Source organism: Vigna unguiculata, chromosome 1 (genome assembly GCF_004118075.2).
Source record: "Vigna unguiculata cultivar IT97K-499-35 chromosome 1, ASM411807v1, whole genome shotgun sequence".
Taxonomy (NCBI): Eukaryota; Viridiplantae; Streptophyta; class Magnoliopsida; order Fabales; family Fabaceae; genus Vigna; species Vigna unguiculata.
The window spans coordinates 40,067,248-40,082,080 of NC_040279.1; the positions used below are offsets into that span (position 1 = coordinate 40,067,248).

The 14,833-nt window shown below is 31.7% G+C and overlaps 1 protein-coding gene across 1 annotated transcript; it reads right to left on the reverse strand.

Moving 5' to 3' along the window:
• Nucleotides 1-626: 626 nt before the first annotated feature.
• Nucleotides 627-3,342, reverse strand: LOC114193140 (putative serine/threonine-protein kinase-like protein CCR3). Its single transcript, XM_028082877.1, has one exon. The coding sequence runs from the start codon at nucleotides 3,144-3,146 to the stop codon at nucleotides 720-722; it is 2,427 nt and encodes an 808-aa protein (XP_027938678.1). The 5' UTR covers nucleotides 3,147-3,342; the 3' UTR covers nucleotides 627-719.
• Nucleotides 3,343-14,833: the final 11,491 nt, after the last annotated feature.

A 14,833-nucleotide genomic window follows, 5' to 3' on the forward strand; every position in this document is an offset into this window, starting at 1 on the left:
AAATGTGAGACCAAGTCCTGAAGATATGTATAGGTAGATAAGAAAAAGCAGAGGCAGAGAAGTGAATTCAAAGGTCTTTTGGTGGGTGGCACATTTATATTACTAAAATTATTGCCGTGTAATCAAAAAGCAATTAATATGCATTAATCAACCCGCTGCTTAATTTGGTGTTTCATTGCGCTGCGTCAACGCGGAAGTCAACAAAGACATTTCAAAGAGAGAGAAAGCCTCGAAACTACTACTAACCTGGGGACCATGGTTAGAATGGTGAAAGGTATTGCTCATACTGTCCCTGCAAACTCAACTTCTCAAATCAGACCGCAACTCCATACTTTTCTGCTTCACTCTCCAACAACGTTCCCCGAATTCCCACAAACACTTGGTAGCTTCCTAATGTGAATGGAATCACATTAAGTCGCAGTTTGTGGAAGTACCTTCTCCCACTCCATGTCTATCATAAATACTTTTACATAACAATCCACAATCTTCTAATTCTTAATTCCTTATTTCTTGCAATAACTGGTCTCTTATTCTGCTAGGCAATAGACAAGTTTGTGAGATTCTACAATCTACAAATCACAGCATAATATACTCTAAATCTTAACAGGCACGGAATACCCATAATGGAAAGAATGAATGAAGATATGGAATTGAGAAAAATTAATAAGAATTCACAAAATTTTCAATATTTTGTCCCCTTTTCCGGGGCAGAACTTTTATCATTCTGAAACAACAGTGATAGAGCCACTGGAAATGCTATGATGGCTACTCTCACAAATAGCCAAAGCCCTCTCTAAATTGATCACAATGTCAGCCATGGTTGGTCTATCTTTCCCTTCCAAATTCACACAATGGATAGCTGTATAGGCCACTAATTCCACTGCCTCTGCCTCATTCACGTCGGGTGGTCCAACCCTTGGATCCAAAATTTTCACCAATTCTCCAGCCAAAATACGAGGCACTGCAAAGTCCACCACACTCAGTGGGGTGCCTCCGTCTTCCCCATACTTGAATATAGCTCTCTTTCCTGTTAAAAGTTCCAGCAGTACAACTCCAAGTCCATACACATCACTCTTTGCCGTCAATACATTTAAACCGTAGTACTCAGGATCAATGTATCCAACGGTTCCTGCTGCCTTCATTGGTCGGTGATCACGGTCAGGTTCTGGACTCATCATAGACAATCCAAAATCTGATACTCTTGCCGTCCAAGTAGCATCAATGAGAATGTTAGAAGACTTTATGTCTCTGTGAATAATTGATGGAACTGCATAATTATGAAGATATTCTATACCCCGGGAAGCATCCAAAGCAATTTTTATCCTCATTTTCCAATCATTCAACACACTGCTACCCTTCTCCACATTCTTCTTGTCGTGCAAATGATCATACAGCGCCCCATTCTTCATGTACTCATACACCAACAGCCTCTCGTCTTTCTCTTCGCAGAACCCAACTAGACCAACCAGGTGCTTGTGGTGTAGGCGAGACAAGAAGGCCAATTCGGACTCAAATGCACTTTCCTTCTCTTGAAACTTCTTCATCTTGGAACCAGTTTCACCCCTCTTGATTGCCACTTCGCGTCCATCCGCGAGTTTGCCTTTGTACACAACACCGAAGCTTCCAGCTCCAATCTTGTTCTCCGGTGAGAAATTGTCGGTGGCTGCCACAAGCTCAGCCAGGGTGAACTCCTCAGCCCTGTCTGGGTGCTTCGTTGATGACGTTCCACTCCTCTGCCGTCTCATTATTATTGAAGTCTGACGCATAATCATAGACGATATTGAAGAATTGCTATTATTAGAAGCACCCCCACCGTTTGAACCACTGCTACCTCTCGTGATTGTAGGCTGCACAGAATTGTGGACTTTTTTCTTCCCAAAACAAACACCACTCCACAAGCAATAAACTATAGTGCATATCCCAGCAAAAGCCCCCACAGAACCGATAATAGCAAATGCCAATAACCCGTTTGTCAAGGTCTTTGATCGTGATGACGAAGGTGGTGGCGGTGGTGGTGATGGTGGCGGCGGTGACATTGATGGTGGAGGCGGTGACGGTGATGGCGGCGGTGGAGCTGTTGTTTGACGCTTACAAGTCATTGGTTTACAAATGTTACCCGAGCCAGAGCATAGAGATTGGGAATCAAGATATGAACCGCACTCTCCACAAGAAGATTGAACACAAGACCCTGGAAGAACAGTTGGAAAAGGAAGCTCAAACGTCGAACTATTAGACCAACCAGGACCCCAACACACCACTGTCAAATCGTTTGTTGTCAATCCACAAACAAAATTAGACCCAGAAACAATTACCTCAAAGGAAACTCCATCAGTAATATTAGTCCCCGAGAATCCCCCATTGCCACCCCAACACACAACCGAACCATTCAATCCTCTAATAGCGCAACCATGATCGGCTCCAAGCGCCACCGCAGAATACTCAAAAGCTCCACCTTGAGGAAAATCAAGTTGTCCGGAATCGTTGTTTCCTCCACATGCCACAAACCCAGTTGAGTTCAATCCACAAACATGTGAACCACCTGCGACAAGACTCAACATGGACATGTTCCCAAATGCATTCTCAATCCGTTCCGATAAATCCGAAACGCTGGTGTCTCCCCAGCACCGAACACGAGAACTATTCTTCAAAATTCCGCAAGAGAAGCCAGACCCAGATGAAATTGAACCGAATGTATCAGTCACAGAAGGAAGCTGAAACGTGTCACCGGTTCTCCAGCACCTGACCGTGCCACCACCCACCTCGGTGGCGCAAACGTGGGTATCCCCAACTGCCAGATTCTCCAATGGAACAGAACTATCGTTGTAAAGCCTTCTCGTTTCGAAGGAAGAGTTTGTGTTCCAACAATATAAATCTGAGTTACTTGACCTTAGACCACAGAAGTAGTTCCTCCCACCCGAAATCATCGAAAAATTAACGTTGGGAATGATGGAGACATTCTGCCCCTGACGGTAACACTGAATGCGGCGAATGGACTCGCCTGCCACGACGGCGCACACGGTGGCGGAGGCGTCAGAGACGGCAAGGGTAGCGCCGGAGCCGAGGCCATGGGAAGAGCGTGGCAGAGAGAGTACAAGCAGAACGGCGACGAGACAGAGAGGCACGGAGGAGGAAGGTAGTGTTTTCATTTAAAAGAATGGAAAATGATGAAAAGTTGATTTTTCTGCTTCATTGGCAGAGTTGGTTTGGTTTACAAGAAGAATGAAGAAGAAGGAGAAGAAGAAGGTATATGGTGGGAACTTTCAGGGAGTAGTTGTGGACTCTTGATTCTGTAATATTGCAAAGACATTTCTTCTCTTTGTGTTCAACCTCTCTCTCTACTTCTTTTAGTTTTTCTCCTTGAGTCCTGTTTGGCTTTATAATTAATAAAAATTATTTATCCTTTTCTTCACTACTTTTATAACTACAAATTTTATATATGCAAAATATATGCCTTAAATACTTTTTTTGTCTTCATTTTTGTAGTATTCGTTGCAGATGGTCCTCATTTTGACAGAATATTTAAAATGGTCCTCATTTTCGCAATTTGTGTTTTATTTGGTCCTTTTCTGTAACGCCGTTTAAATCATTAACGGAACATTGTACAGGTGGCACAATTTGTATTACGGTGTGTTACGTATACTGTACATATGGCTAATTAACGTTAATTTTTTCAATCTAGGAAAAATTTTGCAATTAGGGAAATTTTTTCATCTTCGTCTTTCTTGATTTCGGATTTGCAGAGGAAGCAGCTAATACTTGTCATTTCATTATTGGATTGCAGTTGCAACTGAGGATGAAATACAAATTAGGATGAAATTGCAGAGGAGCTAATACTTGTCATTTCATTTCATTATTTAATTTTTGAAATTTTTGATGTAGAATTCATTATTGATGTATTGCATTTTAACTTTTCTTAAATTTCGTTCAATTTCACTTTTGCCAAACATTGATGTAGTGCATTTTGATGAGGATGAATTAATGTTATGAATTTAACTTCTTCCAGATTTAGATCAATTTAATTTTTCTCAAACTTAGATCAATATCACTTACTTCAATGTTCAGATTAAGATGTCATTTTGAACATGTTGGGAGTAATATCAACATAATCAAACTAATTTATTTCTTCATTTAACAATAGTACAAAATAGATTGGACTTTAAAATATTACACACAATAACAATACGAATAATACAATAACAACACAAGTGAACCCTAATACTAATTGCAACCTCTTCTCAGCAACCTTCAATTACTTCTCCAAATCATTAATCTGCCTCATTTGTGTCATGATGATGACATCCTTTTCATCAACACCACCATTTGAAAAAGTTGCAGCCCACATTATTGGAACCACCACTCTGTAAATCAATAAACCAAAAATTAAAACCAATTTATTATTAACACAAAAATAAAAACAGATTGTACCCAAAATTTTCTACCAATATTCTTTGGAGTTCTTGTCATCCTCAAAGTTGTCATCTCTCTACAACTACAAATCGGAATTAATCCATTTCTCGTTGAACCACCAACACTGCACGAAGTGATACAACACGGTTGCCTCCAACGATTACAACCAGAGGTAAAGGAAGAAGATTAAGACCGTAACATACCTATATAATGAGATTGCAGGAAGAAAAAGATTACAGCAACACCAATTGAGAATGGAGTAACAAGATTGTCAAAACTCACCAAATGCCCAAACATTCCTTACCAAAACCCTAGCTTACTTATTTATCCCCAAATATCTAATTATTATCACGTACAGTACACGTAACACTCCCTAATACAAACCGTGCCACTTGTACAATACTTTGTTAATGATTTAAACGGCGGTACAGAAAAGGACCAAATAAAACATGAATTGCGAAAATAAGAACCATTTTAAACCTTCGATAAAAATGAAGACTATTTTAAACATTCTGTCAAAATGAGGACCATCCGCAACAAACACTACGAAAATGAGGACAAAAAAGTATTTAAGTCAAAATATATAAATGAATCTTTAAAGTATCATAATGTAAAGGTAAAATGTTTTAAATTAAATTTAGTGTAAAATTAATTCATACAATTATATTATAATAGCCAAGTGCTATTAGAATCTTATTTATACAATATGTAGTGGTAAGAATTTTTACATTGAAGCTAAATCTAAGTACTCCATAAATTCAAGAATTAAGTTGGTGACCCCAAACTGAATTCATTGTTTGTCGGATTATAATCGAACCAAACATGGCCTTTGGGACCAGCAATGAATGAAGGGCCAAAAAGGACTTTCGAGGAAAGGAACGCAACGTGGTCAGTTTGATAGTTATGTGAAATACAAGGTGTTACCTTACCATCAATTTTTATTTTTTTTAAGTATAATTATCATGTCGCATATTTTTAATACTTTTTTTGTAGTTTGGGTCAATCTAAGATTATATAATATAACTTAAAATTTAATATTTTTTTACATTATATTAATATTACAAATATTCTTTTAAGTTATAAATTTATAATCTTAATATTATTAGTATGACGTGCACGTGTCTCTCTCTAATAGGAAGAAGCAGCGTGAAAGACATGGATTTAATTATCACAGTTTGACCGTAATCATAAACGGAAGAAAAGGCTGCGGATTTATTTTATTTTATTTTTAAATCCTATGTAACTTATTTTTTATTTTATTTGTAAATCCTACGTTTTAATTTGGATGATTCAGGTCTTCATGGATTTTCAAATTTGATACCTGAACGCAATTATTTAATTAATCTCCTGTTTTAATCTATAGTTAATTTAATTAGAATTGAAGGAGGTGAATCTTCTAAAGCAATAGCAATGGTTTTTATTATCTTTCAAATTCAAATGGGAGACCCAGACTCACAATGAGAGGGTCAAACTAAACGACCAGTTCTTTAGAGTGTTTGGTCGTAAATTAATAGGTATCACAACCAAGGACCGGTACCGGTCATACTATAATTATATTCCTTTATAAGGTACAAATTTATAATTATTCATGTCTTTAATAGTTAATAAATATAAAATTTGTATTTGATTTTCATTTTAATAGAATAATAAATATATCAAAAGCGTAATTATTTAATGAATATGTAAAAATAAAAATTGAGATATTACTTAAAGTTATAATAAATGAATTATAATTATAATTTTTTATAGATTGAAATGGGTATCTACATACGCATATTTAAAGTTATATAAAATAAATTGAATAATATTTGTTATTATATGTTTATTTCACATTTTAGTTACACTAAAAAGACAGCAACCACTAAGAAAATGAGAGGTGGGTACTTTCCTAGTGGGCCACTTTCAAATTTTGGGTTGAAGACCAAATCTTGATGAGGATGAGTCAAATAAGTACAACTAAGGGCTCAAAATTTAGTGCTAAAACTGATTATAGTGAAAACAGACAACATTTATCTTACTTATCTTCTTAAAAAAAAATGCTCAAAATGAATCACCATTGCACGTGTTTCATTACTTAAAAGTTTTATTTTTTTTTTCAGTTTATTATATTTAAAGGGATAGTCTGAATCCTCTTTAAAGAAATGGTAAATAGGGTTTATGCATGTGCCGTGTGTATGATTCTTTTTATACGCATAGGTACAATTTCAAAAGAACATGTTCCAAATTGGAAATAGTATATATAAGGTAATTTTTCTATGGCGAGCTAAGGCAAAATATGTTAATATATCCAATTATAAAATTAAGCATAAAACTGTTAAAGATCAAGTGTGAGTCTAAGTCTCATATTGGATAAAAATCATAAAATAATAAAAATCCATAAATATATTGACTTAAAGTTTTGGATTGAAAATAATATTAATGTCTTATATGGTTGAACTCATGTTTCATTGGTATTTGTATCTCTATAGTAAAATTCCTATGTGGACCTAACAAAAATGATTGGGAAAAACACACAAATTTTTCTTTGTTTGGTGAATTTTTAAGAATGAGTCTCTCACATTTATGGGTAAAGCTGCAGAAAAGAAAAATGTTTTCCTTGCATATAGTTCTCGCAGAAACACAGCATGGCCAATAATTTCGGGAGAAAAAGATACCTACCAGCTAAACTGTGTAGGAATTAAATGCTAGTGCCTTATTTTTCAAACTGAAACATACAAATTTCTTGGTAATAATAAAGAAGATAAAGGGATCACTCTCTGCATATTTAATCGGCAAAACATGTGGGGTAATCAATATTTTCATACAGTTTTTCGCATAAACATAAAACATTAATATGTAAAGACACTTTATAACTTTAAGTTATTGTATTTGCGCAAAACGAAAAGAGAACAGACAACAGAAATGAACAGATAGATTAATCTAGATAAGGTTGAAAAAAAACAAGACCAAACGTACCCTTAAGTATGAAAAGTGCGAAAGAGATTCTGAGGTGCATGTGTGTGCCATTTTTTTAAGTTTAAAGTAATGGAACAAGAGGTAAGAAAACAGCAAGCAAAAGGCTACGAGACACTATGGTGCGAGTATAATCATAGCTGCTGCAAAAGTTTAGTGCAATAACAATACAAAAATGAAGTATAAGTTAACCATAAGTTCTTTACAAGTTAGATGCTACTAAATAAATTGTTAAATACTACTGGAATACAAACAACCTTTGCAATCAAAACTTCGATGTAATCAATATATGTTATAGTTATTATGTAAATGTGCATTTTTCTAATCTTGTGGGCAAATCATGTCTGCAATCGATGCACAGACCACGCGAGTTTCATGGTTTTCTTGAAGACCCATGTTCATGTGTCATTTTCAAGGGTACTACTACTTGGGTTTGAATTTTCTTTCGATATTCCGACCTAAGTTTGTCCGGCAACCATCATACCGTATTTTTGAGATATTGTTCGTTTTAAAGTGTTTGAACTTTATCACGGTTTTGTCCTTAAAAGACGTTTGAAAAGATAAAGATAAAAGTATTTAAATTTTGTTTGATCTCAACTCCTAAACAATATAAAACTTATTGAATGTATAGGAACAAATAAACTTTGAACCATCATAACTAAAACCCACAGAGCAAAACTAAATCAATGTCTGAATATGATATTCATATGTGATATACCAGCCTTACGTGTAGAATAATTAACAATTGAAAGCAGCCTTTGAAGTCAAAAGGACCAAAAATTAATTATTGTCCAACATTATTTAAACAATAAAGAAAGAGAAAAGAACAAAGCGATTCATGAAATCTTGGCACCTTTTTTTTTATCAAGGTATTAAGGGATTTTGGATAGAACTACAGAGACAGGCGAAGCTGGAAATAGTAGCTTCACTTTTCAAAAGAAAAAACTCCACATGGTGTTAGGTTGCTAACCATTCATTAATTAATGCTTCATTCTTTAACAGAACTGTTTTAGTATAGATTAAATTGCCTTTCCCACTGATCAAGTGTGTTTGAATCATAATTTAAAATTTGTCAATTTGAAAACAAGTATTTTGCTTCATTGATATAAACATGAGGTATGTTGAGCTAACTTTGTTCAAACACAACCCAAATTATTGGAGGCCTTAAATACAATTTATGGCAAACGAATACTAAGAATTAAATGTTTGAATTTAAAGTATGTTGAAGTTAGGCATCCCAAATTAATGCTTCCATATCAATAAAATCTTTAATGCATCTTTCTGGTTTTGTCAATGTACATAATCATTGCTCAAATTCATCACTTCGAGCAATTTTGTTTACATGATCGTAATCGCAACGCCAATATATAACTTGTAACCACACTTTCGAGGTATATTAAACTTTTGCAGGAATATTTTGAATGTCATATTATCATTTAAAAAAGATTGGATTATAGTTATGTTGGATTTTCACCAATAATTTTAGAGTAAAATAGTACTTTAAAATTGGGTTAAATATGTTTTTGGTCCCTCAAGTTTGAGCGAAATTTGGGTTTAGTCCCTCATCAAAACTTTTGACCAATTTAGTCCTTCATCTTCCAAAATGCGTGAATTTAGTCCTTTTAACCAAATTTTGTTAAGTTTATCTGACATTTCAAGCGCATTTCATGATAGTATTTAAATTATTTATACTGTTTGACACATTTTTGCTTTAATGTTAACTTAAATACTATCATGAAATGCGCTTGAAACGTCAGATAAACTTAACAAAAATTGGTTAAAAGGACTAAATTCACGCATTTTGAAAGATGAAGGACTAAATTGGTCAAAAGTTTTGATGAGGGACTAATTCCAAATTTCGCTGAAACTTGAGGAACCAAAAACATATTTAACCCTTTAAAATTAAATATAGTTTTATTTTATAAGAATTTTGTTTTATTTTCCTGGACTTTGGACAATACAGTTCAAGAATATATAACTAATAATATACAGGATTCATAAGTCTATGGCAATCATTGCAAAGGTCATAATTCTAAATTTCATAAACCAATGATGATTTTATATTGGAAAACACTTTGATGCCCGCATTTTGATGCACACCTTCCCAATATTATTAGAAGAGTGGATAATAAATAAATTGGAGAGTTTTCAATTGTAATTATTAAGAAGTATCTCTAATTAATGAAAGACCCGTGAAAAGGTTCTTATAGACCAAAGGCATCCTCGTGGACATATTATGGCTCAAAATTTAAATTATATACAAATTTAAAGTGAGTGAAATAAATTACACAATGGGTTGGAATTTATGAGTCAACTTGACTTATCATGGGTTCGGACCGGGTTGGATTGAAATATTTTTACAAATCTCAATACGGGTCGATTTTTGACCCGGCTCATCCGGGTTGAATCCGTGCGGTGAGCTGGGTTGGCTCACCAGTCCGTAGATAAAAGGGTTATACAAGTGTTTTTTATTAAGTTGAGCTTTATATTTAGGTCATGTTAGGTTGTTTTTTTATCCAACACATAAATAATTTGTATTTTTTTATTATTTTGGTTTGTATTTGAATTTTATTAAAGTTTATTTATATTTTATTAGAATTACAATTTAGTTTTGATTGAAAAAAAATAATATTTTTTTTAATTAAGTGAACTCGTGAGTCAGCCCGTTTAACCCACCAACCCGTGGTGAGTCGGGCCAGATTCAAATCTTTTTGGCTCGTTAAAAAGTGAATCGAGTTGGGTTGGTTCACTAAATCATCAACTCGTGGTGGGTCGAGTCAGGTCGAGTCGAGTTACCCGTTTTGACAGTTCTAAAATAAATATATACTGACTAAATCAGGTAAGTTACTTAAGTGTTTAATCTAAGATATATTTTAGGGTATCATATAATTTATCATGAAAATATAACAAAATTAAACTTAAAAACATCATGTTGTGAAAATAACTTGACGGATTTATTCACTGTGTATAATATTTTATTTTTTTATTCTTTCATTACATACAAATATTGTTATATAGAAGTAGCCTCTGAATATAAATACAAGATAACATTCTCACTCTCCTTTTTCTTTTTCAACCCTCAAATCACTCTGTTAATTTAGAATATTATCACAGCAAAATTTTCAAGAAGGGTCAAATTAAGACCCAAAAAATACACTGGAAAAACAAATTTGAATTTTAAAGTAGAGTAAGATGAATTCAAAAAAAGTAAAGGTTCGGTGGTTATTTTTCATTTTTTACATTGAGTTTCCAAATAAACTTATTTGCTTCGTTTTGTTCAATATATGTTGTTTATTTTGTTCGTGTGTGCTTTGAGTATGAAACATTTTAAGGTAAAATGGTGATTTTAAGAAGGCTTAATTATTTTGTTTAATTATTTTATTAATTTATGTTTTTGTCAAAGAGTGGTAAGTTGGTCTTTTTGTTTTTAATTTTTGTCTCAATTTCCAGACTTATTTTAATATGATTCAATTTAATTCTGATTTTTTTTAAAATTGATTCAATTTAGTATTTATTAAGTTGTCGTGAACAAACGAGTTAAAGTCAATGTCATGTTTAATTTGAAATATAATTATTTTTTAAAATTGTATATTTTGTAAAACTGAAATTCATTTACAATCCAAATTATAAATATATTTTAGATTTTTATATTTCAAATTCTATATTTCGAAATATGAAATGAAAAAAATTGTATTTTGGATAATACATTTTGAAATATAAAATTTATATTCTGAATTGTTTGGAATGTAATTCATATTACAGAAATTTATACGGGTGCAGGTTGAAATTATAAAAGTACAGGAAGAAATTTCTCAACATTAATAGACACCCTCGGTTTTATTTTCCCAAGCCCAATCACTATCTCCTAATTCTTGAATAGGTTTTGGTTATTACCAATGGCACTCCCGAAACTGATAAACTATAGCCATCTTCTCTAATATAAACTTGCTTTCATGAAAATAACTTTAATATTTTAGTTCATCACAACACAAGGAAAGCTAGTTTTTATCATAGGCTAAATGCACAAAAGAAATGTGATTTATTGTATTAAAAAATTATTGTCGAGATATACAATGAAACGTATCTTCATATTATATTTCAACAATATTGTGTAGATTTACATTAAAAATGTGATTATGTTGAGTATTTAAATAAAAAGTAATTCAAACACAAAGAAAAATCGTGTCTTTGATGATAAAATTTTAGAGACATATAAAAGAAAAAATATATAATTTTTTTTGTATAAGTATTAAATTTTGGGCACCTAAAAAATACATTTATTAAATATTAATTATGTTTTTAGTTCCTAAACTTTGACGCAAAATTGAAATTTATCATTCTCCAAATTTTTTTAATATATTTTGATTTTCAAACTTTAGAAATAAATTGATATAGTCATTTTAACCCAATTATATTAAATTTTTTACATGTCACTTGCGTTTCTCGACAGACATTGAAACAGAAACGTATCAACTTAAATGCTAACATGAAAAGCATTTGACACGTCAAAATAATTTAATATAATTAAGTTGAGAGGAATATATTAATTTATTTTGAAAGTTTGAGGACTAAAATGTATAAAGATTCACAAAATTTGAATTTCATGTGAAAGTTCAAAGACTAAAAACGTACTTAACTCTTAAAAACGAAGAGTTTTAATAGCAAATTTGGGATGTCAATAGTAATGTTGTAAGTCTTTCACTTCCCAAAGATGGACAACTCTTTTAACATCATAATTGGGCTTGGGCCAAAATTGAGCGGGAAATGAATCTGTTGAAAGATACTACACAAATCGTAGTTAGTATGATATAAGAGGAAAAAGAATATTGGACAGTGATTTCAAATTTTATCTTTGTTCTCTGAGAGATTTTTCTAAAACTCACTCACTCATTGTGCTGTGTTTGCCACGAGTCCATTTTCACATATAATGAATGATAAAAGAAGATTCTCTGTTATATGAATAGTTCCCGTAAAGCAAGACAAAAAATTTGAAATAATTCATAAATACCTGTAACATGTTTTTTCTAACCTAGTAGAGTAAAACGTGTCTTGTCAATGCTGTCTATTTCATTTGAATCTCTCTTTATATATATTTATGAATCTTTTACTCCACCTTATTTATCAGAAAGATCAACAAGTTTTTTTTTCAGTTATACAGCATAGTGCATTCAGAAAACACTGTAAAATGAAACTATCAAAAAAACCAATATAAACGTGGCTGAAAAACAAGACAATTACATGTGCAAGACAATTAAAAAAAAAAAAACTATGGCTAGTTTGAATATTTTAGTTGGATCTAAGAACATGGTTAAATGACAGGAAGAAAATTTCAGAAAAATGAAGTATGAATGGTTGGTACTGCCATTGATATTTCAAAGTTTATACCCACGCTTGTGGTCAGTACGAAAAAAAAACCTGCTCTGTCACAGGTCACAACAACTACTTGCCAACAATTTAAGGTACTGAATAGCAGTGTTCATATCAAATCAATAAAAAAAAATTATTATTAATAACTTGAATTTTGGATGATTTTATAAACTTCTGTTTGTTGCTGTAAACACATTATTTATCATTCATTATTTTCCTTATCTTCATGAAATATGTTTCAGGTAAATAGAAAATAATTAATTATAACCATCTATTGTAATAATTTTGTTACTTTTTACTTCTCTTCATTTATGTCATCACACATTTGCTCCTTTACATAATACTGTGTAAAAATTGACATAAACTTAATTTCTGTATCGAAGAAGATAAGAGAAGAAAAACAAGGAAGAGAGACAATAGCATATGTAATTATATACTGCTACAATGAAAAAGTCAAACAAATTTTTGATGATAGTAGTGACTACAGTGGCGTTGCAGAAGCACAGATGCAAAGCTTTCTCTTTAGAATCATAAGGAAAAAGAATAATGAAATTGGAATTATGGAAGAAACTTAGATTTATAGGAAAAATAAAAGGTATTTGAAAATGTTATTGAACTGAAAGATATTTTGAGAAGAAAGCGAAACTTCCTATTTATGGTAAGACATAGGAAGAAGAAGAAGCAGGAAGAGGAATGAAGTAGGGCACATTATGACCCCATTTCAGTGTTTGACCTGGAACAACCCTATTCCTTTCTTTCATTTCTGTAGTTATGGCATCTTAGATCCACAACATTGCCAAAGACTACATGTTACATCTTTATACACACATACATACATACATATATATATATATATATATATATATATATATATATATATATATATATTTATTTATTTATTTATCCACATCAATTTTGTTTCTTGCATATGATATACATACGAGTATGACCTCTGATTAAATAACAAGTACAACTACATATTGTTTGAAAATCTTTTTAAAAAAATCTCAAGACGTTTTTATCATTTCTTTTAAAAAATAAATGCACTTAATCTCTTGTTAGTTCATATTTGATTTTCAAACTAAATGTCTAACACGAATTCAAATCATTTCGATGAATTAAGATTTTTAATTATGTAAATGAAAATTTTGGTTGAATTCATGTAATATCCATTTTAATTATTTGTTTTTATTTTAGGATTTAAATAGAGGATTTCATTGAGAAGATACAATACCAATGAGACTTTTAGTCTAACTATATAAGGCAACACCACTCTCAACCCAAAACCGTAATGAATTGTGGATCTTTATTCTTATATAATACTCTATTTTTCTCATTTCTAGTCAATGTGAAACTTAGACTCACACTTGAATTCATAACGATTATCAAAATTTTTAAACTCTCATAAAAATAGTCCTAAATAAGACTTTTAAAATAGTTATTGAATTGAGTGTGTTTTAGACCTACTTTCACATTTATATAATCCCTATAGTTTTGCTTCAAATTCAATTCAATTCAAATCTTATATTTATTTGTTTCTTGGAAAAAAAATGTTATATTTTTGTTAATAATGCAATATATATATATATATATATATATATATATATATATATATATATATATATATATATATATTTACGATGATTGGGTTCTACAAAATAATCCACAATTCGTTCCAAAGAGTTTAGTTTTAATTATTTTAAAATTATAACAAAACATTTATTTTGGACTATGTTTTTTTTTCTCTTAAAGAGAATTACATTTAAAACATATCTGAATAATATATGCGGTTGCTTTTCTCCAATTTCTAGAAAAAAAAAATAATTCAATTGAATTAATCATTCTAACCTATTGAGTTGAGCTTCTTCCAACATACTTTATAAAAAAAACGAAAGTGATTTTTTTTTATATGCTAACTTATACATAAATTAATTATAATAAAAGTTATTTTGTAAATGATTTCTTTAAAATTTATTTTTAACTTTTACATAATTTTCTTCTAAATGCCTTTTCTTAACCATTTAATCCAAACACCCCCAAATTGAGTTATATATACAGTAACATATAAATTTATCTCACACAACGCACAAGTTGTGATGGATGAGGA

Excerpts from the sequence above, each read along its gene's own strand:
- LOC114193140 (XM_028082877.1), bottom strand. The coding sequence starts at position 3,146 with ATGAAAACACTACCTTCCTCCTCCGTGCCTCTCTGTCTCGTCGCCGTT.